This window comes from Giraffa tippelskirchi, chromosome 14, assembly GCF_054371585.1.
Source record: "Giraffa tippelskirchi isolate mGirTip1 chromosome 14, T2T-mGirTip1v1.2.pri, whole genome shotgun sequence".
NCBI lineage: Eukaryota > Metazoa > Chordata > Mammalia > Artiodactyla > Giraffidae > Giraffa > Giraffa tippelskirchi.
This window is the reverse complement of record NC_137288.1, coordinates 37906779-37934683: the sequence shown is the minus strand read 5'-3', so window position 1 is coordinate 37934683 and position 27905 is coordinate 37906779. Positions and strand designations below refer to the sequence as shown.

The 27905-nt window shown below is 40.6% G+C and overlaps 1 protein-coding gene across 6 annotated transcripts in view; it reads left to right on the top strand.

Annotated features, from left to right (window-relative positions):
• MEP1B (meprin A subunit beta) overlaps nucleotides 1–18716 on the top strand; it is a 35774-nt gene extending 17058 nt beyond the window's left edge. For 5 of the 6 annotated variants that reach the window (XM_081562587.1, XM_081562591.1, XM_081562590.1 and 2 more), the window contains 10 exons: nucleotides 1393–1510; nucleotides 3038–3216; nucleotides 5328–5546; nucleotides 6480–6632; nucleotides 8583–8798; nucleotides 11354–11797; nucleotides 13661–13840; nucleotides 15045–15171; nucleotides 16416–16620; nucleotides 18551–18716. In XM_081562587.1, the coding sequence (XP_081418713.1) occupies nucleotides 1393–1510; nucleotides 3038–3216; nucleotides 5328–5546; nucleotides 6480–6632; nucleotides 8583–8798; nucleotides 11354–11797; nucleotides 13661–13840; nucleotides 15045–15171; nucleotides 16416–16620; nucleotides 18551–18565 (1856 nt within the window). In that variant the 3' untranslated portion in view covers nucleotides 18566–18716. The remainder of the gene's footprint in view (nucleotides 1–1392; nucleotides 1511–3037; nucleotides 3217–5327; nucleotides 5547–6479; nucleotides 6633–8582; nucleotides 8799–11353; nucleotides 11798–13660; nucleotides 13841–15044; nucleotides 15172–16415; nucleotides 16621–18550) is intronic. The other variant, XM_081562594.1, reaches the window with a different exon arrangement.
• Nucleotides 18717–27905: the final 9189 nt, after the last annotated feature.

Below are 27905 nucleotides of genomic sequence, written 5' to 3'. Positions count from 1 at the left end.
ACAGAATAGGAAAATCCATACAGAGAGAATGCAATGGTTTAATGGGTACAAAGTGTCCTCTGGGGGTGATGAAGGTGTTTCGGAACTAGACAGACAAGGTGTTGCTGAACATTTTGCATGTACGAAATTGCCCCTGCAATGTTCATTTTTCGGAGAAGGCAATGGCACCCCACTCCAGTACTCTTGCCTGGAAAATCCCATGGACGGAGGAGCCTGGTAGGCTACAGTCCATGGGGTCGCTAAGAGTCGGACACGACTGAGCGACTTCACTTTCACTTTTCCCTTTCATGCACTGGAGAAGGAAATGGCAACCCACTCCAGTATTCTTGCCTGGAGAATCCCAGGGATGGCAGAGCCTGGTGGGCTGCCGTCTATGGGGTCGCAAAGAGTCGGACACGACTGAAGCAACTTAGCAGCAGCAGCAGCAGTAGCAGCAGCATGTTCATTTTTGAATGGTTGTTTTTATAATTGTTAAATTTCTAACTTAACAGTTGTTCATTGTTTTAATTGTATAAGAAGCATAAAGTTAGCTGCTCAGTCACGTCTGACTCTGATTTAGAAAAAAAGTAAGTAGTGAGGATAGGAGAGAACTTAGGTGTGTCTGGTTGGAACCAGTCGACACACCATCTTCTCTGCCATACAGTCACCCACTGCTGCCACCATCCTTCACTTCACCAGTACCTGCTCTGATTTGTGACCATCTCTTCATATGCACCTGATACGGCCCCTTCCCCCAGATTGCCCTCTGAGCTTCTTTTCCTGCATACCGTTGTTGGTTTCTTGCCCCTGCCTTTGAGCACTATTCTATCTAAACTGTTAGCATCAGTCAACTTGGAAGCAATGGCTCTTATTCGTATTTTAGACCCTGAACTCATTTGAGAATGTTATGAATGCTCTCCCCAGAAATTGCACTTTGCTGAGATAGATATGAATAGAGGTATAGACATAATTCTTTGAATACTATCTCAACATATTCATGGTCCCTCTCATCTCAAGGTCCTCAGATTAAAAACTGCTGCGAGCCTTTAAATATATATTATAGCTTCTTAGATGAAGCATGTGACAGTGATGGTTCATTTTGATTGCCTGTGAATGAGTGTATGTGTTCTCTGTGTTAAGGAAATGCCCTTTTTTTTTTTTTTTTGCTATCTGCACTATACTGGCTCCAGAGAAATATACATGGGGCAAAATAAGATAATCTGAAGAACAACCAAATACTTAAATGTGATACTTACTTGATACTGTATACTAAGTTTTGTAAAAATAAAACGCTAAATTTTCACAGAGGGACTAACTCATGATAAACAATATATTGCAGGCCCTGTTTCCATGGTGAATTGTTCAATGGTGATAATTTTAATAAGTTTATTTTTGTTTGTTTTCTTCCTTCAGAGATGAATGCCAGGGGGGTTATCCTCAAGGCATTTGAACGCTATCGCCTAAAATCATGCATTGACTTCAAGCCTTGGTCTGGAGAACCCAACTATATATCAGTGTTCAAGGGCAATGGGTAAATTGAAGAGTTTGTCTTCTAAGTGTTCTGAGGAGAATTGTTGTGGCTGGGACATTGCATCATAGAGATTGCCCTGGACCCTAACCTTGAGGGAGGCTGGGGCTTCCATTGCTATTTGCTGGATGTAGTTTCCCTCTAGCCATAAAACCAGACTGCAGTGTCTCAATCTTGTAAAGACAAGGAGGGTGGTGTCACATGCCATCCACCCTAAGACTCTGACCTTCAGCCTGTTTGTAGTTTCTGTACTCCTTATTTCTTTTATTTATTTAGTTTAGCAGCGTTGGGTCTTTGTTGCTGCATGGGCTTTTCTTTAGTTCTGGTGAGCGGGGGCTACTCTCTAGTTTTGGTGTGTGGGTTTCGCATTGCGGTGACTTCTCTTGTTGCATAGCGCGGGCTCTAAGGCACTCAGGCATCAGTAGTTATGGCACATGGGCTCTAGAGTACAGGCTCAATAGCTGTGGTGCACGCACCTGGTTGCTCCATGGTATGTGGGATCTTCCCAGACTAGAGATCAAACCCATGTCTCCTGCATTGGCACGCAGATTCTTCACCACTGAGGCACCAAGGAAGCCCCTCTTTCTTTTTTTTTAATATTTACTTATTTGGCTACATGAGGTCTTAGTTGGGGCATGTGGGATCTAGTTCCCTGACCAGGGATTGAATCCAGGCCCCTTACATTGGAAGCTTGGAATCTTAGCCACTAGATCACCAGGGAAGTTCCAATATGCTCCTTATTTCTGCCTTCAAGTAAAACCCATCTGAACGCATGCGAGCATGTGTATTTAAATTTATTTTAACCCAAGAACTCTTGTTGTTGTTGTTCAGTCTCTCAGTCACGTCTGACTCTTTGTGACCCCATGGACTGCAGCACACTAGGCCTCCCTGTCCCTCACCATCTCCCAGAATTTGCCCAAGTTTATGTCCATTGAATCTGTGATATTATCCAACCATCTCATCCTCTGTTGCCCTCTTCTCCTTCTGTCTCCAATCTTTCCCAGCATTAGGGTCTTTTCCAGTGAGTCAGCTCTTTGCATCAGGTGGCCAAAGTATTGGAACTTCAGTTTCAGCATCAGTTCTTTCAATTAATATTCAGGGTTGATTACTTTAGGATTGACTGGTTTGATCTCCTTGCTGTCGAGAACTCTTACTACTTTGCTTAAGAAGATGACAGTTATTTGACTCAAGGTCAGCAATTCTGAGTGGTTGCTCTACCTGTATAAAACCCTTATTCAAGGACCATCTGAAAAATTTTGGGATATTCAGAAAAAATCATGCCAGACTGAGTGGAGGGTGATTTACTCCTTAACATTTGGTATCAGCCGAAATTCTCCAAAGATCATCTGGTCTGGAAGGCTTTTCACACCTCACTGGGGTTTTGGGAGAAATGCACGGTATTTAGACACAAGTGAAAGATCTAGGATCTTAGGTAACCAGGTAGATTAGGCATTAGGGATTTTGCTCTAAGACCTTAACCTGCATCAATATAAAAGCCTCTCCTCCTTGTACTGTAAACTCCCCTGTCAGTTGCTGGTCTTCAGTGGGGAAGACACTTACTGGGATGCAACAACTGTCCATTGGAGAGGGCTGTGACAAAATAGCAACCGTTCAACATGAGTTTCTCCATGCCCTTGGGTTCTGGCATGAACAGTCACGGTCCGATCGGAATGACTATGTCAGCATAATTTGGAACAGAATTATTTCAGGTACGTTTATCTTGTTGTCTTACGTTGTTTTAAACTTAAATACTGAATTTCTAAACATGTGCTTTCTTCTGCCATTGGTGTTGTCTATTAATAATGGGAAAACTCTAATGTTTTGATCTTACTTCATTTGGCTCTGGGCTTCCCAAGTGGCGCTAGTAGTAAAGAATCTGCCCGCCAATGCAGGAGATGCAAGAGACACAGATTTGATCCCTGGGTCGGAAAGATCCCCTGGAGAAGGGAATGGCTACCTACTCTAGTATTCTTGCCTGGAGAATCCCATGGACGAGGAGCCTGGTGAGCTATAGTCCATGGGGTCGCCAAGAGTCGGACATGGCTGAGCACATTTGGCTCTAATTCAGTAAGAGTTGAAGTGCCTGAAGGCCATTGGGAAATAGTTTTCCAGAACCCCAGTTTGAGCTGGATGTGATGTTAGGAACCAATGTTTCCTAAAGAGTATTTTATGGAGCACTGGCCCACAATTTTTTCACAGGTGTTTTGTAGAAAGGAATCTGTGGTCAAATTAATTTGGGAAATCCTAGATTAAAAGAAATTAAACTTAGCTATTTACACCGTTGTACCGTTCAGAGTCTTTGCTTGACTAACATGAACTGCAAAACTCCAGCAGGAGCGTTTTCCAAAGTGACTTGATCATGGTCTTTTTCTTGTGTGTGTGTGTGTGTGGAGTATTTGGTTGTATAATCCTTCAGAGCCCATATTGGGAAACACTGCAGTAGTTGAACAGCTGGAACTTTTTGTGACTTAGGGCTCAAAGTCAGAAAGATTTTTTTCCCCCAAAAATGTGTTTATTTGGCTGCTCTTGGTCTTAGCTGTGTCACAAGGGGTCTTTGTTGCAGTGTGTGGGATCTATTTCCCAGACCAGGGATCAAACCTCAGCCTCTTGCATTGGGAGCATGGAGTCTTAGCCACTGGATCATCAGGGAAATCCCCAGAAAGGTTTTAATAGCCATGTCCATCTAGAACTCATGTTTTCCGCAGTGACATTTTGTTTCCCCATCTGTCTTGCCTCCATAGGGTATAGTGAGGGGGGTGGGGAGGCAGAGAAGTTAGAGGGGAGGGATGACATGGCTATCAAATGAGGCCAGTGAGGGCTGCTCTGTGCTGAGGGCCCCTGACACCACAATCCCAACATCACATTACTTGCCCCTGCCTTTGCCCCCACCCAGAGTCTGGGGGAAGACACTACAGCTGAGTCTAAAAGATTTCTAGAGCAAGAGAAGTGCTTAGCTTCAACCCATGGCCTCGTTCTTCAGGATTCCCAATGTTTTATTTTTGTTAAAAGCTTCTGCCTTGATTTGATAATGCATCTTTATGCGTTGATGATCAGACCCGTTTGTAGTGACGCTAAGTGGTCAGGAATCTTCTCTAAATGTATTTATTTACATACATCTACACATATTCCAGTAACTGAGAAATCACTGATGATGTCAATCCTTCCTGCATTATCATCCCCATCCCATCCCACCACGCCTCCCAAGTCCTCTTGTTTTCATCTCTATCCAGTGAGAATACCTACATCTCGTCATTGCAGTCAATGACACTGAGTGTTTCAACAATACCTTTTAGACCCTTTCTATCCGTTGTTGTTGTTATTCAGTTGCTAAGTCATGTCTGACTCTTTTCGACCCCATGGACTGCAGCACGCCAGGCTTCCCTGTCTTGATTTCCTTTGACTGGTTTGATCTCCTTACAGTCCAAGGGACTCTCAAGAGTCTTCTCCAACACCACAGTTCTAAAGCATCAGTTCTTCGGCTCTCAGCCTTCTTTATGGTCCAATTCTCACATCCATTTGTGACTACTGGAAAAGCCATAGCTTTCCATTAGCAGTTCTTAGAACCTTAGGCCAAATGTTCAAGTCCAACTTTGGGCTGCAATGAAACCTTAGACAAGTTCAGCATGACAGGTGATATCATAATTCTAAGTTTGAATAGTCTATTCCAATACAGGAATATTTGAAGCACTCTTGAAATACCATCAAGTGTCAGCTGTAACCAAGGTTGCACAATGTTTATTATAGTCTTTATTTCTAACTTAATAGTCTTTGGAGTAAGATAAACTAAATTTTGTAATTAAAATTTTTGTTTATCATTTAGGCAAAGAGAGAAATTTTGACTTCTATGATGATCAAGTAATAGACTCCATGAACGTTCCCTATGATTACAGCTCAGTGATGCACTACAGTAAAACTGCATTCGGAAATGGATCAGAACCTACAATTGTAACAAGGGTCCCGGATTTCATGGATGTGATTGGCCAGCGAATGGATTTCAGTGATTCTGATGTCTTAAAGTTGAATCAACTGTATAACTGTTGTATGTGACAGATTCTTTGACATGATTTCTCTTTCTCTCTGCTCTATAGGAAAACATTCTACGCTGTGCTGGGTTTTCTGAAATTATAGTTAGTTAATTATAGGTTGATAGTTGATGTTTGATGTTCAGAAAGGAAAAAAAAGCAAAAAAGATTAGCACCCAGATCCCAAATGGCCACATGGAAATAGCATTTTTCTTCTCATGTGTTCTGGGCTTCAGATTTAAAAACCAACTGAGTCCTGTCATAGCATGCCCCCTTCAAGTTCCTGAAGCTGTTGCTAACTCAAATGTATAGACCAATTATATTCAAAACTCTTTTCAGTTCAAATGAAGTGTACAATCATAATATAAATGGGTTCAAATAATTTGAGTTGTGGTTAATTAATCTGAATAGCTAGAGGAGTGTAGACTCAGATTTCTTTCTTTTTAAAATATTTATTTGACTGCTCCAGGTCTTAGTTGTAGCACTTGAAATCTTTGATCTTCATCACAGCATGCATGATCTTTTTAGTTGTGGCATGCAAAAAAACTCTTTAGTTGCAGCATGCAAACTCTTAGTTGTGGCATGCAAACTCAGCTGTGGCATGTGAGATCTAGTCCCTTGACCAAGGATGGAACCTGGGCCTTCTGCATTGAGAGCACAGAGTCTTAGCCACTGGACTACCAGGGAAGTCACTAGATTCAGGTTTCGAACACAGTTAGCTAATCTGATAAACAAGACTCAGGGAGGCAGCTTATACAGAACTCACAGCTGATCGATTGTCTTGGTTTTGCAGATATCAAGAGATCTTCAAGCCACTATCACCCTGACTCAGCGACGAGTCCCCTTTAATATCACCCTAGAATTCCCAGTTCTTCTGGATGAGCTGTTTTTACTACTTAGCTTATCGCGTTAGATCTGCATGTCAGTAATTGTTTCTGTTGCTTTGGTAGCCTCCTCCTTGAGCTTTATGGAGTCGTGCGATTTTGAGCTGGGCAATGTGTGTGGGATGATTCAGAGTTCAGCAGACAGCGCTGACTGGCAGCGGCTCTCCCAGGTCTCTGAGGGGCCGGAGAGCGATCACTCCAACATGGGCCAGTGCAGAGGTAACAGGAATGAGATCCTTCTGGGTTTTATTCTCAGCGCTTCTAGCCTTTTTCTTCCTTTCTTCTTTTTAAATTTAGTTTTAATTGGAGGATAATGGCTTTACAATATTGTGCTAGTTTCTGCCATACATCAACATGAATCAGCTATAGGTATACATATGTCCCCTCCCTCTTGAACCCCCCTTCCACCCCCCACCCCTCTAGGTCATCACAGAGCACCAGGCTGAGCTCTCTGTTTTATACTGCAACTTGCAACTTCCCACTAGCTATCTATTTTATATATGGTAGTGTACATGTCTCCATACTACTCGACCAATTTGTCCCACCGTCTTCATCCTCTGCTGTGTCCAAAGTCTGTTTTCTATGTCTGTGTCCCCATTGCTGCCCTGCAAATAAGTTCATCAGTTCCATTTGTCTAGATTTCATAGATATGCATTAATATACAATATTTACTTTTCTCTGACTTGCTTCACTCTGTATAACAGGCTCTAGGTAGCCTTTTTCTTTGCTGTGAAATACTGGGATTTGAATTCTTATTTCTATTAGAATTACTAATGATAGCCCACTAGTGCTACTCAGGAATTGGTTCTGTACGTTATAAGGATATGGTTAATTTCTTTGCTTTTACTGTCTGAGTTTGCTTTTTTCCCCATGGGTCAGCACTGGGCTCTGTGAAGCCTTTACCTATATAGTACATACCCACTGCAGGGGGGCTCCCCCTCTCTGAAAGGACTCTTACCTCTGGAGCAGTGGGGTTTTGTTTCCTTGAAGCTTTCAGAATCCAAGAGATCTTCCACTGAACAGCACCAGACTGAGAATTAATCCATTGCAGAACTTCAGCTGGTTGAGGTTACACATTTCTGTTACAAACATACTTAAAATGAAGGTAGAAAGTACAATGTATTTAATTTTACTCAGATGAGTATCGTTTTATACTGAAATTTTGTTTTGAATCAAATAATCATTTTTTAGCTATAGGTACCACATTTTTATTTATTTGCTAATTTCTGGCAGCAAATAGTTAAAATGAAACTTCAGAACCCAGGACTGTTGCTTGACAGCTCAGATGGTCTGGGCAAGGCTTGGGGTCTCTAAGAGCACGGAGGTGCTTTTCCTTTTTCTTTAATGGGGGTTGGTGAGGACAGGACAGATATTGTTTAAAGGCACAAACTTGTAACAAGTAGTAAATTAGTCCTAGAGATGGAATGTACAGCATCATGAATATAGGCAACGATACTGTATTATAATCATCAAATCTGCTGAGACTAGACTTCACTATTTCCAGCACCAAAAAAATGATGCTATGTATCAAATAGAATTACCAAATTATTACTATGATGGCAATCAGAAGCCAATATATAAATCTGTCAAATGAACATGTGTGCCTTAAATTTACACAATGGTACATGTCACATATTTCCAATAAAAAATATTTTTTAAATGTAGATTTGAATAGTGGATAGTGGCCCTCCATAGATACTACTGTAGGACAGAGGAAGGGATGGAGAAAGAGAGGGACTAGACTAAGCAGGTAACACTTTTTTCCATTTTTTAAAGGTTTTTCCGATGTGGACCATTTTTAAAGTCTTTATTGAATTTGTTACAATACTGCTTCTGTTTTATGTTTTAGTTTTTTGGCCCGAGACATGCGGGATCTTAACTCCCTGAACAGGGTTTGGACCTGCACTTCCTGCATTGGAAGGTGAAGTCTCAACCATTGGACCCAGGGGAGTCCCTTCTTTTTTCATTTCTGAAAACTAATGACTGTAGTAAGAAAAAAGTGATCTAATGTTGCTATTTTCATAGTCTGCCTGCTCTAAGATCTGCGTTTCACTGCTCAAAACAGTGCCCTGCATACAGTGGGAGCTAAGTGGAAACAGAGTGCCCACAAGATACACATTCCTGTATCCAGTACCTGTTTTCTCAGTTCTGCTCTTATCCTCTTAACAGGTTCTGGCTTCTTCATGCATTTCAACAGTAGCTCTGTAAACGAGGGGGCCACAGCAATACTGGAAAGTAGAATACTCTACCCTAAACGAGGATTTCAGTGCTTGCAATTTTTTTTGTACAACAGTGGAAGTGAAGATGACCAGCTGAACATCTATATCAGGGAGTATTCTGCGGCTCATGTGAGGAGTACTCTAACCCTTGTGGAACAAATAAAAGGTACGGTATCAACATTTTTATTCTTGCATTCAAAGTGAGGCAACGTTTTTATTTTTTCAATTTTTATCTTGTGTTGGGGTATAGCTGATTAACAATGTTGTAATAGTATACTTTCAGGTGAACAGCGAAGGGACTCAGTCATACATATGCATGCATTCTTCCCCAAACTCCCCTCCCATCCAGGCTGCCACATAACATTGAGCAGAGTTCCCTGTGCTGTACAGTAGGTCCTTGTTGGTTATCCATTTTAAATATAGCAGTGTGTACAAGTCCAACCCAAACAGAGCGAGACAATCTTAACGTTTTATTTAATGCAACCACTTACAACAAGGTAGGGGTTATGAAACTAGAACCTAGAACCTAGAACCTGATCCTCCTTGTTTTATGCTGTGGTTAGGAAGCTGAAATGAAAGTGCTTTCTGTGCTATAGAATATGTGACACTCACTTAAGAAACTGTAGATTGGTCTCTGGTGTTGGCAAAGTCAGTTCTTGGCAAGTAATAAAATAGAATGGAAACTAGCTTAGGCAAATCGGGAAGAGTTACTGGTTCAACATAACTAAATTATAGGATGGAGAAGAGAGAAACTGGCTGCAGGTAGGATGGGACCTGTCTCTGAACATGGCTGGGGACCTTCCCTGTTATCTCAGAGGGGCTTTGTCCATAAAACTGGTGCTTTGGCTGTTTCACTTCCCAGCTTGCATTTTTATATTTTACAGTTACATTACAAATGTGCCACCAGACTAGAGAAGGATCTCTTCCTCTAATATGTAGCCTAAAAAAAAAAAAATTCCAATGCAGGATTCTAATTGTTATGACTTGGGTTAAATGTATCTTCTGGAGCAATTTGGAGTGGAGAGAGGGCAACACCGATGGGGTAGCCACCCTTCCTTCCAATCATGTGTCTGGGAGTTGGGTCACGTTGACCACCTATTAATGTAGTTGGTTTAGAAGGTTCCCTGAAGGAGGGAGGGAGGGGTTGTAGGCTGGTGACTATATTACTGTTTGCTTCACATATTGACTTCTTGATTTGAATGAATTAACTAAAACCTATTATAAAAATTTATCCACGTTATGCCATATATCATGCCATTTCCCCCCGTTTAACAAGGAGAAACAATCTGAATCATAGATGATATTTCCCTTCAAGACCACTTTAAGCTGAGGTTCTTAATCTTATATTATACATAAATATATATATATACACCATACATTATACATGTATATAATATGTATTTAATGTATATGTAAAAGGTTATAAATAAAATTATTGAATGCATACATGACTATACATATATAATCCTTTGCATTAGCAATCTGTGGGTGTTATTACTGATAGATAATAGCACAAAATGTACTTAAGAAACCTGCCTAGAAGTCCAGAATTTAAGCTGAAAGTACTGATAAAAATCAAGGGGAAGCTTTCATGAAAGATTTTTATTCAATCCAGGGTCTTTCCATGGACAACAGCGTTTCCTGTAATTTGGATCTTTCTAACTGATTTTCGAGCAACGTGTCTCTCATTAGGTGCTAATACATTTAAGTTTTAAGGCACTGTGTTAACTACTATTTGACATGAATTCCTGAGCTATTCTTTCCCTGGGTGGGGGGAGCTTCTGAAATTGTTTAATGTACTGCTTCTTATTTGAGTGTATGATGTAAGAAAATAACACAAGATGTCCTATGGTGCACTGTTCTCTAGGGTAGGGAGTAATAGTGGAGGGGGATGTGCATTTGGGAAGAAAGGAGATGGTACCAGGTATCAGATAAATACTTATGACTTTGCGTGCTCAATTGCTCAGTCATGTCCGACTCTTTGTAACCCCATGGAGTGTAGCCCACCAGACCGGACTCCTCTGTCCATGGAATTCTCCAAGCAAGAATACTGGAGTGGGTTGCCATTTCCCACACCAGGGGATCTTCCCAACCCAGGGATCAAATCTGTGTCTCCTGCATTGACAGGTGGATTCTTTACCACTGCACCACCTGGGAAGCTTGTAACACTGAGTCCCTGGTAAACGATCTAAGGAGCCAGTTGTAGGTTGTGGGCCTTCTAGGGTCTGATGAATTCCTGTCTAATACTGCCAAAAATTAATTGAGAATTTTGCATGTGAAGGAAATATTCCAGTCAAAGTTTACATAGATTAAAGGAGGCTTTGGCTGAGGACCACAGGAATCTGGGGTACAAATGTAAAGTCTTGGGCTTGCTTGTCTGTTTAACCAGCTGAGGGGAAGGTGACTTATAAGTTGGGTATGGAGTACTCATGAGTTAGATGCTATTGTTTGCTCACCTGTGTCTGGGAAATGGTGATCTATCCAAGAATAAAAATGAGCTAGATAAGCATTCAAATATTCCAGAGAGCCACCCAGCCCTACAGAAGTGCCTTGGAGTAACTGGACCTAGGCTGGAAGAAGAAAGCAATACCTCACACCTGCAGGAGGCAGCAGCTCTAGAAAGATCCTTTGGCCATGAAGATTAGGACTCTAATGTCAATTTGTATGTGACCCACATAGTCCTTTATCCTCTTTGAAATAATAATAATACCTCTTTTGCAGATATATCTTCTGGAAGCTGGCAACTTTACCACGTAACACTGAGTGTGACCAATAAATTTCGAGTGGTGTTTGAAGGGGTCAGAGGCGCTGGTACCTCATTGGGTGGCCTGTCTATTGACGACATCAATCTCTCAGAAACACGGTGCCCTCATCATGTCTGGCATATAAGGAATTTCACACAGCTCATTGGCAGCCCTAATGGGTCTTTCTTCAGCCCTCCATTTTATTCTTCTAAGGGATATGCCTTTCAGATTTACTTGACTCTGTATAGTTTGCCTAAAATAGGAATGTATTTCCACCTGATCTCTGGAGCCAATGACGACCAGTTAGAGTGGCCGTGTCCTTGGCAACAAGTCACGATAACAATCTTGGATCAAACTCCTGACATTCGACAGCGTATGTCCAACCAGCAGAGTCTAACGACAGACCCATTTCTGACCATCGGTTCGTGGCTCATCTTCTTTATTGTTAATACACGATCATTGCTCTAGGAGTGATGGATGATTTGGGAATGGGAGAATGCACAACCAAGCACCTAGGGAATTTTTGAGCCCCAAATCTTAGGATCAGAAGATATGTAGGGGAAGTCTGATAGTCTCTCAGTCATGTCTGACTCTTTGCGACCCCATGGACAGGCTTCTTTGTCCATGGAATTCTCCAGGAAAGAATACTGGATTGGGTTGCCATTTCCTTCTTCAATGTAGGGGAAGGGCTTCAGCAATTCTGGACACAGTCTCCCAGGCAGGAGACTGTCAGGAATATCAGCAGAGATGCCAACAAATTGAGAAGATATTGGCTGTATTCTTGGAATTTGATGACAATGCCTGAATTCTCAAGGTTGTATGAGGAGTGTGCTTGCTAAGTCACTTCAATCATGACCAACTCTTTGTGACCCTATGGACTATAGCCTGCCAGGCTCCTCTGTCCATGGGATTCTCCAGGCAAAGATACTGGAATGGGTTGCCATTTCCTCCTCTAGGGGATCTTCTCGACCCAGAGATCAAGCCCTGTCTCTTATGTCTCCTGCACTAGCAGGCGGGTCCTTTTTTTTTTTTTTTACCACTAGCAGCACCTGGGACGAGGTATGTTGTTGGCTTTAGAGTCTGATGAGCCTAGGTTCAAATCCAGGGTTTGCTCCTCATTAGCACTGTGAATTTGCACTGATAATCTCTTGAAACCTCAGTGTCCACAGCAGTAAAACCGGGACAGTAATAATAACCCCACAATTCTATTAACAGTGTCTCTACAGTTCAAGGCGGGAAGCTTGTGGAAGGGGCTGGCAGGGACAGAGTCTCAGATGCTGAGTTCTCCTAACCCATGCTGTCCTTGTCTTGTCACTGATATTGTCAAAAACAGCTCAGCTTTTGAAATGGGGGTGGTTTTTGATCAGAAGGAAGATGTTAAGTAGATGTTCTTAGTGTTGGGAAGGGTGTGGGAATGGATTGTAACTTCTTACTGAAGGGTTCTGGGGGACTTGCCAGTGGTGACATCATTCCCCATCTTTCTAGACTGAAAGAAGCAGTGCCCAGAAAGCAGTGATCACATTTCTAATTGTAGTAATCCTTTGCCTTCTGGAACCTAACAAAGTAAAACATGGAATTATGACAAGGTCAATATTATTGTCAAATCTGAATTCTGTATATGAAAAGAATGGACCTAAGTGATCTGGGGGAGAAAAATCTAGTCTGATAGGAAAAAAAAAATAGCATTCACAAAGAGGTGTGGGAATTTGATGTTCACAATTTCTTTACCTTTTTTCAAAACATTTTTCCCTGAATGATGTTGAAAATGGCTCAAGGTTGGATGGGTCATCACCTGTTTTTTCAGAAACAGTGCTTCTCACTGTCTTCTACTCCTGAAGCACTTTGCTATGTTAGGTGAATAATTCAGTTAATAAGATGAATTGTTCTATGCTAAAATTAATAACTCTCTCAGTAATGCATTGATTTAACTTGGTTTAAAGGGCTGTCTGTAACTCAGAAGGCCACTACAGAATGGTTCTAATGGGTAGCTGAATTTCTACACTAGTCAGTCAGTGAAAGTGTAGAACTTTACTGCCCAGGCCTCCTACCCAGGAAACTTTCAGTAACCCTGAGTGTGGTCCTCCCTGCTGCGCCATCTCGTTTCCATCAGGACAATATAAATGAAAAACTCCAGTGATTTGCCAGGGACTACGACACAGGTCAATAGCATCATTTAATTATTTTGAGCTCTATCTTAATTGTGCTTCACATTGCCTGCATTTTCCTGCCACCAAAAGCTATGATGATGCTAAACATAATCCATTAATATAAATTGCTTTTTCAGATAATGGAACCTATTTTTGGGACAAGCCTTCCAAAGTGGGAGCACAAGTTATTTTCCCTAATGGAACTCAGTTTCAAAGAGGTAGGGGCCGTGGATTCCATAACTTTATAACCGAAGAAATGCTGAAAAGCAGAGATTTTATCAAAGGAGATGATGTTTATATCCTACTGACAATGGAAGGTATGTCAATAAAAATAGTTTTCTCTAAGCTATTTTTTTTTTTTATTGTGGTCATTGATTATTTACTGTGTTCTTCTGGGTTCTATTTTCAGATATATTAGATAGAGATGTGGGAAGAAGTGGGCATGAGTGGGATTTTTTTTTGTATGAATCATTAACAATATAAAAATAATTTAGATGGAAACAGGGATAGTGCCAGGACAAATTAATTACCACTGCATGGAACAACAGTGGAAAGCTTTAGTCCAAAAGATTTCTTTAGAAATAAGCTAAAGTATATCCATTATACCCTAGAATTTAATTCTTGGATTCTAGAAGTAAAAATGTCACACAAAACATAAAATGAAAGTGGAAATGGACTTTGTTGTCTCTTTTAAATATGTATACACATGTGTGCACACACACATATGTCTTGTCAGTAACAGCATTAATCTCTTGTCTTCTAAAGTTTCTTAGTCATGGCAGCCAACAATAATATTTTCCAGGAATAACGTGGTTTCCATGTTTTATGTGATAGGATTTTAACTCATTTGCTATTAAAGACCCACTTGCATCTCAGTAAGTCACAGTTATTTTTTCTGACTAAAGGTGGTGTGATTAAAACCCATGAAATTTTGATTTCAGTGTCAGTGAGAGTAAATCTAGATGATACTTCAGGGGAAAAACTATTCAGAAATAACTTTCATTGAGGGAGAAAACATTTTAGGTAGCAGAGACAAATTCACATGTTCATCATGTCTGTTTGACCCTGTTTGGACCGGAAAACACCAAAAAGAACAGATTCTTGGTTGTCAGGGGACCTGGTATCTTGTGCTGAATATCCATCTACTTGCTCTGCCAAGCAAGAGACCTGTGATCTTGGGCAAGCCACTCTTTGCATTTCTTTGCATTTCTGAGCTTTCTGAGCTTTCGTTTCCTTGTTGGTCCCTTGGGGTTGGGAACACAGGCTCCCCTTCGAGCTCAGGTGAGCCCAGGCCCAGGCAAACACATGTTCAGTTGTAGCCCCACAGGCTGGCCCAGCTTCCCTTTGTGTCTAGCTCTCAACCCACCTGTGTTTTTTTCACTGCCTGTGAATGTTACTGGACAGTGCTTCAAGATTACCTGAATATATTACAAACTGAACGTTTGATTTTGATCTTAAAGATCAAACGCTCATTAAACCCCCAACTGACTTCCCTCCCTGCTCTCCTCCCATCCTCCTTAGACATATCCCACCTTAATACGACACAAGATGACCCACTTCCAACCTTGGATGTCAATGACCTTTGCACAAGTTTCAGGTGTGAGAATGATGGGATCTGCATTCTCCAGAATGGCAAAGCTGAGTGCAGGTAAGGGTGCCAACTCCCCATCCTTTTGTTAGCTATTTGTTTCATTCCCACAATGTACGATTCATGTGATATTTCATATGAGTGAAATCGTTGATTCTCATCTCAAAACTGTTCATAGGGTATTTATTGTTTGCTCTCCATTTGGGAGTTTGGGTTGCCAGTAGAACAATGAAATTATTAATGTAAAGTGAGTACATTATATATATATTTAATTTTATTTATTTATGGCTCTGCTGGGTCTTTGTTGCTATGTGGCATGCGTGCATGCTTAGTCACTTCAGTCGTGTCCGACTTTCTGCAACCCCATGGACTGTGGCCTGCCAGGCTCCTCTGTCCATGGGATTCTCTAGGCAAGAATACTGGAGTGGGTTGCCATTTCCTTCTCCAGTGATAAAGTATGAAGTGAGTGAAGTGAGTGAAGTGAGTGAAGTGAAGTTGCTCAGTCATGTCCAACTCTTTGCACCTCCATGGACTGTAGCTTATCAGGCTCCTCTGTCTGTGGGATTTTCCAGGCAAGAGTACTGGAGTGGGTTGCCATTTCCTTCTCCTTGCTTTGTGGGTTTTTCTGTAATTGCAGAGAGTGGACGCTTCTCTCTAGTTGTGGTGCTTGGGCTTCTCACTGTGGTGGCTTCTCTTGTTGGGGAGCACGGGCTCTAGGATGCGTGGGCTTCAGTATTTGTGGTTCCTGGGCTCTAGAGCACAGGCTTACAGCTTTAGTTGCTCTGAGGCACGTGGGATCCTCCCCATCAGGGATGGAACCTGCGTCTCCTGCTTTGGCACGTTGATTCTTTGCTACTGAGCCACCAGGGAAGCCCGCACATTCTTTTTTAATTGCCTGAAACAGTCCTCATGAGTGATAAGGCCTCACAACAGTCAGTTGTGGTCAATGTGACTGTCTGCATTCCGTAGATGGAGATACCTAAATTCTGAAAAGAACCTGGCCATAGTCACAGCTGGGATGTTCCAGACTGGGACACTGAGAACTAAATTTTCTCCACTACCTGTGCTGCCTTTCTTCCCCAGCTGGGAGCTGCTGTTTTAAATCCCAGATTAGGAATAATTTCATTGCTCCTTGCTGTTGGCCCTGCCTGGCTTCCTGGGCTAGTCTAACCAATCCTTTCAGTCCAAGTGGGTGACCAATGGTTCCATCTGTCAATGACCTCAGTGTTGACCCACACCTTCAATGGTGAAGATTTTCAGATTTAAATATCAGCTCATAACTTAGTCATGTTCCAAATGTGTAGGTGTCGGTCGGGGGATGATTGGTGGTACATGGGAGAACGGTGTGAAAAGAGAGGCTCAACACGAGACACTATTGTCATTGCCACATCTTCCACTGCTGCTGTGTTTGCCCTGATGCTGATCATCACTCTCGTCAGCATCTACTGTACCAGGAAGAAGTATCGTAAAGAGCCAAGTTCAAAGACAGTCAACACTACTCTGGAAAATGTAAGTTGACTCTGATATTTGGTTATTCAAAACCCACTGATGGAATCATATAAAGAAAAATTAGGACTTTTTTAATATCTTAAAAAATTTTTTTCTATTCCCTGTGCTGGGGAAAAAGGCTTTGAGACTATGAGTTCTTGTTACCTTCACTATAAATCAACAATTGTTAAATTGGAATCCATGAAAACTTTTGGAGGAGAGGTTTATTATCCCCTTGAAACTGTACCCAGAATTGTGTATGGTTCTGCAGTTTTCTGGGGTGGGAGTCTGTGACTCTCCAGAAAGGCACGGCTGATTTTTGCCTATACATTTCAGTCTACCTGGTTAAGTGGAAAGATGAACCATGTGTCTTTGTTCTAAAGGCTGAGCTCAGGCTTGTTGGAAGGGGGCGCTAGGCACATTTGGGGCATTTGCATTAAAGAAGATTCCAACTAATTCTGGCTTCAGGTGTGATAACTCTAAGGCAAGGTTTTCAAGTAGAAATTTTAAAGCCTTGCCTCAGATGGTCTCCAGAATGGCAACAGACTCATGAAATTACCATGGGGAAACAGAGACTGTGAGATGGGTGTTGGCATAAAGGATGTTTACCAGGGACACCAGTGATGGAGTGAGGGAAGCTGGACCAGGCAGCTCTATTTTAAAGTTATGATTTTTTTTTAAGTGGACAGACTTATTTGTTGAAGACCCTTGTTCGTTAAAGACACTAAAATTTTTTGTGAAGTTATTCAAAAGATGGACAATGATAATGAACAGAAAGCAAACAGTTTTATTCTCATATACAGCTGTCATGTTTCCTGAACCTCAGGAAGATATTTAAAGCTAGTCATAAGGCAGGGGATCTCTTCCTTCACAAGCTCATTAGAATAGTACTTAAAATGTATGTATTAATAGGTGTTTTTTTTTTTAAACAGATATTTCCAGCTTATCTTATGACTTAAAAGGGACAGATCAACCAGTGATCCAGTAGGTCAGCCTGGTGGAAACCCTGGGGCCAGTAGCGAAGTACTTGGGGGTTGGGGGAGTGATTAGAGAGGAGAGGACTGGTTAGCTGAAGGGTGAGACTACTAAGATATTCCTCTAGAAACTGAAAGATGTAAGCACTATTATAAAGGTTGATTTATCAAGCTAAAGTTGGAAGTAAAATGATAAAGCAAAGAGGGGAAAAAGAAGGAAGTTAATCCAATAAAGGAACTATTAGGGCCATTAAGTGGAAACACACACACACACACACAACCACCGTAATATAACAACACAAGTGTTTTGCCTCTGGGTCATTTAAACACATGCCCAAGAGTGGGGAATCAACTTAGTCTAGCCATTTCTGGGGCTTCCCTGGTGGCTCAAATCGTAAAGAATCTGCCTGCAATGCAGGAGATGTTGGATCCCTGGGTGGGAAATTTCCCCTGGAGAAGGAAATGGCAACCTGCTCCAGTAGTCTTGCGTGGAGAATTCCATGGGCAGAGGAGCTTGGTGGGTTACAGTCCATGGGGTCACAAGGCATTTCTACAGTTAATTCACTGATAGCAGAACCTCTGCTGCTGCTGCTGCTAAGTCACTTCAGTCGTGTCTAACTCTGTGCGACCCCATAGACGGCAGCCCACCAGGCTCCTCTGTCCCTGGGATTCTCCAGGCAAGAATACTGGACTGGGTTGCCATTTCCTTCTCCCTCCAGTTTAAATCTTAAATTGAAATGACCTTTTTTTCCGAGTCTGAAGTGTGTGCTCACCCTGATGTTTGAGCATCTGAATAAAGTGGGAGATGCCTGTGCATTTTCCTGCAGCCCAAGCCTGGAAAGGATGCCAGCTGGGAGGGAAGCCAGGAGACTGCAGAGGACACTTCATTGAAACATTAGACTGTTTCATTGTGATGCATTTCAATGAAAAATTTTAAATTTAGAAATTAAGTCATCAATTGTTCTTCCCCCTTTTAGCAATATGCACTTTGAAGATTAACTCCGCAATACAGCCAGCAAATGAAATGAAAGATTCTTCATCATGGATTCACCTACAATATATTACAACCACTTCTTCCTTCTGTAAATGGATCTTCTCTGTAAATAGCTGGGTACACTATAAATCATTATTTTGGTAAAAGTCTGATTGGTGAGATGTTCCTTGGGTTTTTGTTTTTAAAGGAAGGGAGTAAAAAAAATGAAAAATGAAAGTAGATAAAGTGCAGAAGCAATTCAGGCTGTTGTGGGAGAAAAATATTGTTTATAATCCGGAGAGCAAGAACTGGGAATAGCTTTCCAAGTGACTGATCCTTCTCTTCGGGGGCCAAGTGCCATGGCCTCACAGGTGAATCCCTAGAAATTGCCCAATGGGAATGATCTTCCATGTAGAATCTCCCCATTGCCATGTTGTCCTGTCCCGATGAACAGAGGGGCAGAGGGCAGCTCCGTTCTCCCTGGGGACCTCTGCCCCTCCAACTGAAACTGGCTACTTCCTTGTTTTCTTTATTATTATTATTATTTAATCACGCTTAAGGCTTGTAGAATTTTAATTCCCCAGCCAGGAATCAAACCCAGGCCCTCAGCAGTGAGACAGCGGCGTCCTGACTACTAGACTGCTAGGGAATTCCCTTGTCACTATCTTTTATTTTAGCCATTCCTGTTAAGTGATAGCTCATTGTGGTTTTAGTCTGCAGGTCCCTAGTGACTCATGATACTGAACCTCTTTTCATGTGCTTATTTGCTGTCTCTACAGCATCTTCAGTGGACTATCTCTTCACATCTTTCCCTCACACTCTGAATGAGATTTTTGCTCTTACAGTGTTTTGATCGGAGAAGGCAATGGCACCCCACTCCAGTACTCTTGCCTGGAAAATCCCATGGATGGAGGAGCCTGGTAGGCTACAGTCCATGGGGTCGCTAAGAGTCGGACACGACTGAGCGACTTCACTTTCACTTTTCCCTTTCATGCACTGGAGAAGGAAATGGCAACCCACTCCAGTATTCTTGCCTGAAGAATCCCAGGGATGGTGGAGCCTGGTGGGCTGCCGTCTATGTGGTCGCACAGAGTCGGACACGACTGAAGCGACTTAGCAGCAGCAGCGGTGTTTTGAGAACTTTTAATATATTCTAGATCTATCTATTTCATTGTCAAATATGTGGTTTGGAAACATATTTTCCCGCTCTGCCACTTCTCTTATTCACTTAAAATAATATTTTGCAGAGCAGTTTTTAATTTTGATAAAGTTCAGTTGATCATTTTTTTTTAGTGGATTGTGGTTTTAGTGTCAAATCTAAGAAATCTTTGTCTACTCCTAGATCCTGAATATTTTTTCCTATTTAAAAAATGTTTTGTGTATTTTTGTTTTATATTTAACTCAATAAGACATTTTGAGTTAATTTTTGTAAAAGGTGTAAGGTTTAGGTTGAAGTTAATTTTTTGGCATTATTTTCTCTGTTGAATTGTATTACATGTTTTATATATATATTTATAAATAATTTACACATAATGTTACATCTTATTGATTTATAATTCAGTTCAGTTCAGTCACTCAGTTATGTCTGACTTTGCAACCCCATGAACTGCAGCACACTGGGCTTCCCTGTCCATCACCAACTCCCGGAGCTTGCTCAAACTCACGTCCATTGAGTCAGTGATGCCATCCAACCATCTCATCCTCTGTTGTCCCCTTCTCCTCCTGGCTTCAATCTCCCGGCATCAGAATCTTTTCTAATGAGTCAGCTCTTCACATCAGGTGGCCAGAGTATTGGAGTTTCAGCTTCAGCATCAGTCCTTCCAATGAATATTCAGGACTGATTTCCTTTAGGATTGACTGATTGGATCTCCTTGCAGTCCAAATGACTCACAAGAGTCTTCTCCAACACCACAATTCAAAAGCATCAATTCTTGGGCACTCAGCTTTCTTTATGGTCCAACCATATGTGACTAATGGAAAAACCATAGCTTTGACTATACAGACCTTTGTCGGAAAAATGATGTCTACTTTTAAATATGCTGTCTAGGTTGGTCATAGCTTTTCTTCCAAGGAGCAAGTGTCTTTTAATTTCATGGCTTCAGTCACCATCTGCAGTGATTTTGGAGCCCAAGAAAAGAAAGTCTGTCACTGTTTCCATTGTTTCCCCATCTATTTGCCATGATCTTCGTTTTTAGAATGTTGAGTTTTAAGCCATCTTTTTCACTCTCCTCTTTCACTTTAATAAAAAAGCCTCTTTAGTTCCTCTTCATTTTCTGTCATGAAGGTGTTATCTGAGGTTATTGATATTTCTCCCAGCAAACTTGATTCCAGCTTGTGCTTCATTCAGCCTGGCATTTCGCTTGATGTAATCTGCATATAAATTATATAAATAAGCAGAGTGACAATATACATCCTTGATGTACTCCTTTCCCGATTTGGAACCAGTCTGTTGTTCCATGTCCGGATCTAACTGTTGCTTCTTGACCTGCATATATATTTCTCAGGAGGCAGGTAAGGCGGTCTGGTAATCCCATCTCTAAGAATTTTCCACAGTTTGTTTTCTATACAGTCAAAGGCTTTAGTGTAGTCAATGAAGCAGAAGTAGACGTTTTTCTAGAATTCTCTTGCTTTTTCTGTGATCCACCGGATGTTGGTAATCTGCTCTCTGGTTCCTCTGCTTTTTCTAAATCCAATTTGAACATTTTGAATTATTAGATTTATAATTATATATCTAATGCAATACCTAAAGCAACCACTATAAAAGCCATAGACACTAAAAATCACGTATAATGCATTAAACTTCATATAGATTACATTATATATGTATATAAAATCATAGCCTTCTTTCAATTTTGAAAAAAATCTGTACAGTAACTAAGGGGTTGCAAAGAGTCGGACACGACTGAGCAACTGAACTGAACTGAACTGAACTAAGTTTAAATAACCATTGTTTGTCCTTCAAGTGTTTTTTTTTTCTTTTAAAGTAAAAGCGATGTTCTATGAGAAAAGTGGCTAATTCATCTCACAACTCAAAATCTTACTGGTTCTTTTCCTTAACTTAACCATACTTCATTATGAAACAAAAGTGCCTTTATTAGTACATTCCATTTTATCAGACAGAATAGAAAAACTATGTATGCTCAAGGGTTGAGATTTTGTAAAGTTAATCATATTTACTGCTTCATTAAGGATATTTTTGAGTAAGATTGGCTTTAAAATTACTCATTTATTGATTTTTTAACGCAATGTGTCACAGTGAAGATTGCAATGACTATTAGTACAGTTTGGTACATTGTCTTGATTTGTGCTAAGATACCAGCAATTCTATCCATCATTGCTTTCTTTCTTTTTTTTTTTTCCGATTTTTTTATTGTGATAAAAATTTCAAAACAACAAAATCCACCATTTTAACCATTTTAAAGGGACATTTAGAACATCATAATGTTATATTATGACCATTAGTATCCAGTGGTAGATCATTTTCATCACCCCAAAGAACATTGTATATCCATTAAACACTTATTTCTCTTCCTCCTTGCTCCAACATCCACAACCCCACTGCAGTCCTTAGCAACCACTAATTTGCTTTCTGTCTTTATGGATTTGCCTATTCTGGACATTTTGTGTAACTAGAATCACATAATATGTGACCTTTTATGTGGGGCTTCTTTCATTTAGCATAAGATTTTCAAGGTTCATATTGTAGCATATATCAGTACATCATTCCTTTTCACAGCTGAATAATATTTTACTGGATGAATATACCACTAGTCAAAGGGAGTTGTAGGGAGTCGTTTTAGCACAAAAGAGACATTGTTGCTCACATGCTGGTGGTTAAGACTCTGAAGCCAGACTGCCATCGTTCAAATCTTACCACACACTTGTGGTATGACCTGGGAGAGTTACATAATCTGTGCCTTCATTTCCTCATCTCTACACTGAGTAGTAATAATTCCCAGCTTACAATGTTGTTGCAACAATAAACTACATAATATTTGCAAAGTGCTTAGAACAGTGCCTGGCACATCATAACCACCGTGTAAGTAAGAGCTGCTATTGCTAGAAAAGGAAATCAAAAGGATGATGAATGGAAGGGTAAGAAAGCAGAAGCAAGTATCTTGGATGATAATGGCTTTTTCTCAGTGATTTTTTCAAATTAAAAGTAGTTTTTATAATTGTGTATGTGGCTCTCCTCACAATACATGTCCATTGCAGTTTACAATCAAAACCCTGATTAAGAGAGTTCAGCCCTTCAAAAGCAGATCTCATCATTGTTTTTTCTATGCAGGTCATGACTATTTGTGTTGCAAATGTTATTAGTCTCCTATTGTTTGGTTCTTGAATGATTAACACACCAAATTATGCGCAAGCTGTCCTGTTATGTAGTTTAGTTACTCAGTTGTGTTCAACTCATTGTGACCCCATGAACTGTAGCCCGCCAGGCTCCTCTGTCCATGGGATTTCCCAGGCAAGAATACTGGAATGGGTTGCTATTTCCTCCTCCAAGGGATCTTCCCAAACCAGGGATTGAACCTGCATCTCCTGCAATGGCTACTTTGGCAGGCGGATTCTTTACCACTGAGCCACTAGGGAAGCCTGGGCAAACTGTTACTATTCCATAATCTGGAATTTCTGAATTGAGATTGAGATACATTTTTGAGAAGTTTGTATTTTTAATTCTAGGAGCAATAGAGGAAAACCTCTCCAATTTCTTATACATGAGTATAGTCGTATTACTCACGTATATATGAAGCTTTTGTAAAGACAAGGGAATGAACAGGTACGTAGGCGTGCACGCATGCTAAGTCACTTCAGTGTGTCTGACTCTCTGTGACCCTATGGACTGTGGCCTGCCAGGCTCCTCTGCCCATGGGATTCTCCAGGCAAGAATACTAGAGTGGGTTGCCATGGCCTCCTCTGGGGGATCTTCCCAACCCAGGGATTGAACCCGAGTCTCTTATGTCTCCTGCATTGGCAGGCAGGTTCTTTACTACTAACACCACCTGAGAAGCCTGCAGTTATGTATACACTTTGGTAAAATGCCATTTATTAATATCATGTGGCCATACTGGGTTCAAATTTGAGTTACCTGTTAGTCTCAGGCTTTAACCTTTTTAATAGTATTTGGATTTTTGTTTTTACACTGGTTGCAAAGGTTTAACTGGAGCATGTAACAGTTTACATAAATGTCTCCTCTTTTTCAATTATACAAAAACTTCCATTTCACACTCAGTTTTCTTTAAAGTAAGAGGAGAAATGGAGCCATCTCAGTCTGTTGTGATCCAGCACCTGCCATGATCCTCACAGCAGGGTATTTTTCTTTAGTCATTTTTCCCATGTGATTGTTAAGACATGTGGCCTGAGGTATTAGGGCTTCCCCAATGGTTCAGTGGGTAAAGAATCCACCTACAATTCAGGAGACACAGGAGATGTAGGTTTGATCTGGGTCGGGAAGATCCCTTGGAGGAGTAAATGGACACTCACTCCAGTATTCTTGCCTGAAAAATTCCATGGACGGAGGAGCCTAGCAGGATACAGTCCAAAGGGTCACAAAGAGTCGTACATGACTGAGCGACTAACCAAAAGCACTGAAGTATTAAGTAACTACTTCTCCAGTGGGGGCAGTTCTAGAATTTTCAGCATTAGTTCAAGGAAGATAGTAGGTCCCTTTAATGGAATATTGTACCCTGTAAAATGAGGTTGAATTTGATCATCTAAAGACCTTTTCCTGTGGAAGCATCGTTCTGTGGTTCCAGGCCTGCCATGCAGCATGGTTGTCAAGTCAGACTTGTGAGGCCTATGATTGCAAGTTTGTGATGTCAATTGTTTCTACTAGTTTTGACTGACAAGGGAGAGTGGGTATTTTTGGAAACCAGCTAAAGTGGCAGTGCCCTATGGTTAGAGCATAATCACAGTTTTCAATTCTTGTGGGCCACTAGTTTTAAAATTAAGAGATTCCAAAAGAATTTTAAATTTAAGATGTTACCCATTATTTTAATTTTGCACAGAGAGATGAGAGATTTTCTACTAAGACGTTTAATATTGTGCTATTTCAAATGATTCTTTATTTCGAATAAAGAATTTCATACTTTGCATAGAATTTAATTATCTCTTATTTCATAGGCAAAATCACGCCCTTGTCATTAAACACCCATGGAAGCACATTCACTCTTTCACTCACTCTTTTGTACATTTTGGTACCTGGTTATATTGATGAGTTCATCTGTTCTTTGAAATTCCAGGGAGAGAGTGAACTGTATTTAATTTTAGGATTCAAAATGACCTTAAATCCCTGTATTTCTCTGGAGACCACTGCTTTGGGCCTGGAAAGAATGGAGCTCCATTCAGATTATCTTTATTAGTTAATTTAATTTTTTTTTTTTTTAAAGTTCATGTATCTGTATATAATTTTTTATTTTGTTTTTTCTACTGTCCTATTATTTGTCTTAGAACATTCCTATTAAATGTTTCCACCCAACAGACACTCACACGTGTCAACAAGCTTGTGCTCATAGAAACTTGATTCCAGTCAGGGGTCTAGAGCAATCTGTGGCACAGACCAGTTAGAAACCGAGATCTTCAAAAGTGAGGCTCTGGCCTTGAGCCCTGAAAGACTATATTGAGGACAAGAAATCTCTGTAAAAATTATAAACTCAGATCAAATATTCTTTGACATGATGAGCTTGTGGCATTGCTTCCTTCTAGGAAATTTCTCTTTTAAAAAAAAAATAGTATTAAAATTATTTTACTTTTTATTTAAAAAATCTTTATTGATTATCTTTAATATTTAAAGATATTAAATAAATATTAAATATTTAATTTAATATTCATTTATTTCAATTCAATTCAATTTAATTAATTTAAATAATATTTTAATTAAATTTAAATATCTATTTAAATTATTTAATATTTTAATTAAAAATTAACTATTTTAATATTTAAAGATCATATTTAAATAAGAACATGAACTGCAGAGGGGACAAATAATTATCCTTTGACATCTAGAATTTTACCATAAATCCAAATTTCACCACCGAAGTCAAGTCTGACCGTTAAAGCCTGGTAGCCTTCTAGAACATTGATTCCAGTCCACAGATGTAGTTTACATCAGAGACACAGTGTTTGCCATCATAAGAGTTAACTATTATAGGAAATTTTCATCAGAGCTCTCAGATGACTGGGAAATGCTGTTATGGAAACAATTAATCATTGGCCAGTTAAACACCCATTTCAAACCAACATAGGAGGTGAAAACAGGCCACTGGAAATGGACACTCAAATAAACTTTTGGGACTTTGGAGATCAGCACGATCAGAAGGAGAACTAACCTTCTTGGTCAGGAAAAGAGAACTAAAATTTCCGGGTACGTTTAACTGTACTCAATTCTAGACTCTGTGGAGCATTTTATATGTTTAATTCTCACAAAAGTCCTTTGTGATGCATATTATCCTTATTTGACAGGTGAAAAATATTATGTTTACAGTTAGGTCAACCTGACTTTCAACTTGTGGTTACTCTGACATTGTCACGTCCATGTGGTGCTGTAGGCAGTGTGGTCCACCTGTTAGACAACAGAAAATTCAACTGAGTCAACCTAAAGCTCAGATTGGCTTTATTAAATGACTCATAAATGGGGCTTCTCTTTTGGCTCAGCTGGTAAAGAATCTGCCTGCAATGCGGGAGACCTGAGTTTGATCCCTGGGTTGGGAAGATCCCCTGGAGAAGGGAAAGGCTACCCACTCCAGTATTCTGGCCTGGAGAATTCCATGGACTACACAGCCCATGAAATCGCAGAGTCCAACACGACTGAGCGACTTTCACTGTCACTGTCCATCTGTCAACTTGAAAGGTGTTCCACCAAGTTGTAGAAAAGGGAAGGGTTTTTTTTAATTTTAATTTAGGCACCTTTGACAAAAACTATTTATTTAGCCACACTGGGTCTTAGTTGAAGCATGTGGAATCTTTAGTTGCAGTATGTGGGATCTAGTTCCTTGATCAGAGATCGAAACTGAGCCTCCTACATTGACAGTCTTAGCCACCAGACAACCAGGTTAGTTCCAGGGAAGGGTTTTAAAGGCTTGAAGAAATAGAATAAGGAAATTATTAGTAAAGAATGCATTAATTTAGGCAAGGCCACCTTCCTAAGGGGATGGGAAGAGGTAGATGACCTCATCAGTGCTAACCAGGTGATTTCCAGGTTGACTGGGTTAAAGGTTACTTTCCCAGAGGGGTTGAAACTGCAATTAAGTCAGGTATTAAGTTTTGGCTTGGTAATGCAAGTTGAGCACAAGTGACTCCATTTGGGACCTTCCGTCTCCTCACTCCACTGAGGAGCAGGCTATATATACCTCGGGAGAGGGAGATGGTTCATCTGATCTGCCGTTTAACTGCAAACTGTGCAGAACCTACATTAAACCTTTAAGGTGGTAATGATCCAGCAAAGCCCAACTAAATGAAACCCCTACTTGCAGAAGAAACAGAAAGAAATTATTCTAAGTGTGTGTGATAATGTGATTTCTAGTATGAAACATGTATTTGGTCTTCCTGTTCCTGCCACAGAGCTCCTAAAAACCTTGGAATTTCCTAAACAATGAGAACTGTAAAGGAGTCTTATGTTAATGAGGTGACTTTTGAAACTTACCTAAGGATGGGGGCTGGTTGCCAGGGGAACCAACCAAGGTGAAAGTGTTGGAATTTTCATCCCACCCCCTGATTTCCAGAGAAAGGTGGGATTGGAGGTGGAATCAATGGCCAATGGCCAAAAATCAATGGTCAATGATTTAATCAATTGTGATTTAATTAATTGTGCCTATGTAATGAAGCTTCCATTAAACCCCAAAAGGTGATGGGGTTGGTGAACACATGGTGATGTGGGCAGAGTGGGCCGCTGAGAGAGCATGAAGCTCCACACTGTTTCCCCATACCTTTCCAGACACATCTCTTACATCTGCTATTCCTGAGTTATTTCCTTTTATAATAAGACAGTAATCTAGTAAGTAAAATGTTTCTCTAAGTTCTGTGAGCTCCTCTAGCAAATTAATCAAACCCAACAAGGGGGGTCATTGGATCAGAAGCATAAGTGATGACCTGAGTTTGCAACTGACGTCTGAAATAGGCCTAAGTCTTTAACCCATGGAGTCTGAGTCTATTTCCAGGTAGAGAGTGTCAGAATTGAGTTGAGTTGTAGGACACCCAACTGGTGTAGGAGAAGGGCTTGGTGGCCTGGGGAACACCTGCCCTTCCTGCCTCCTCCCCAACTCCTGACATTGGAATTGGGAGCAGAATCCTTCGTATGGGGACATGGAGGGAAAATCCAACTCACAGTTTCACTGAGACTACAAAGGAGTTCCTCAAACTGT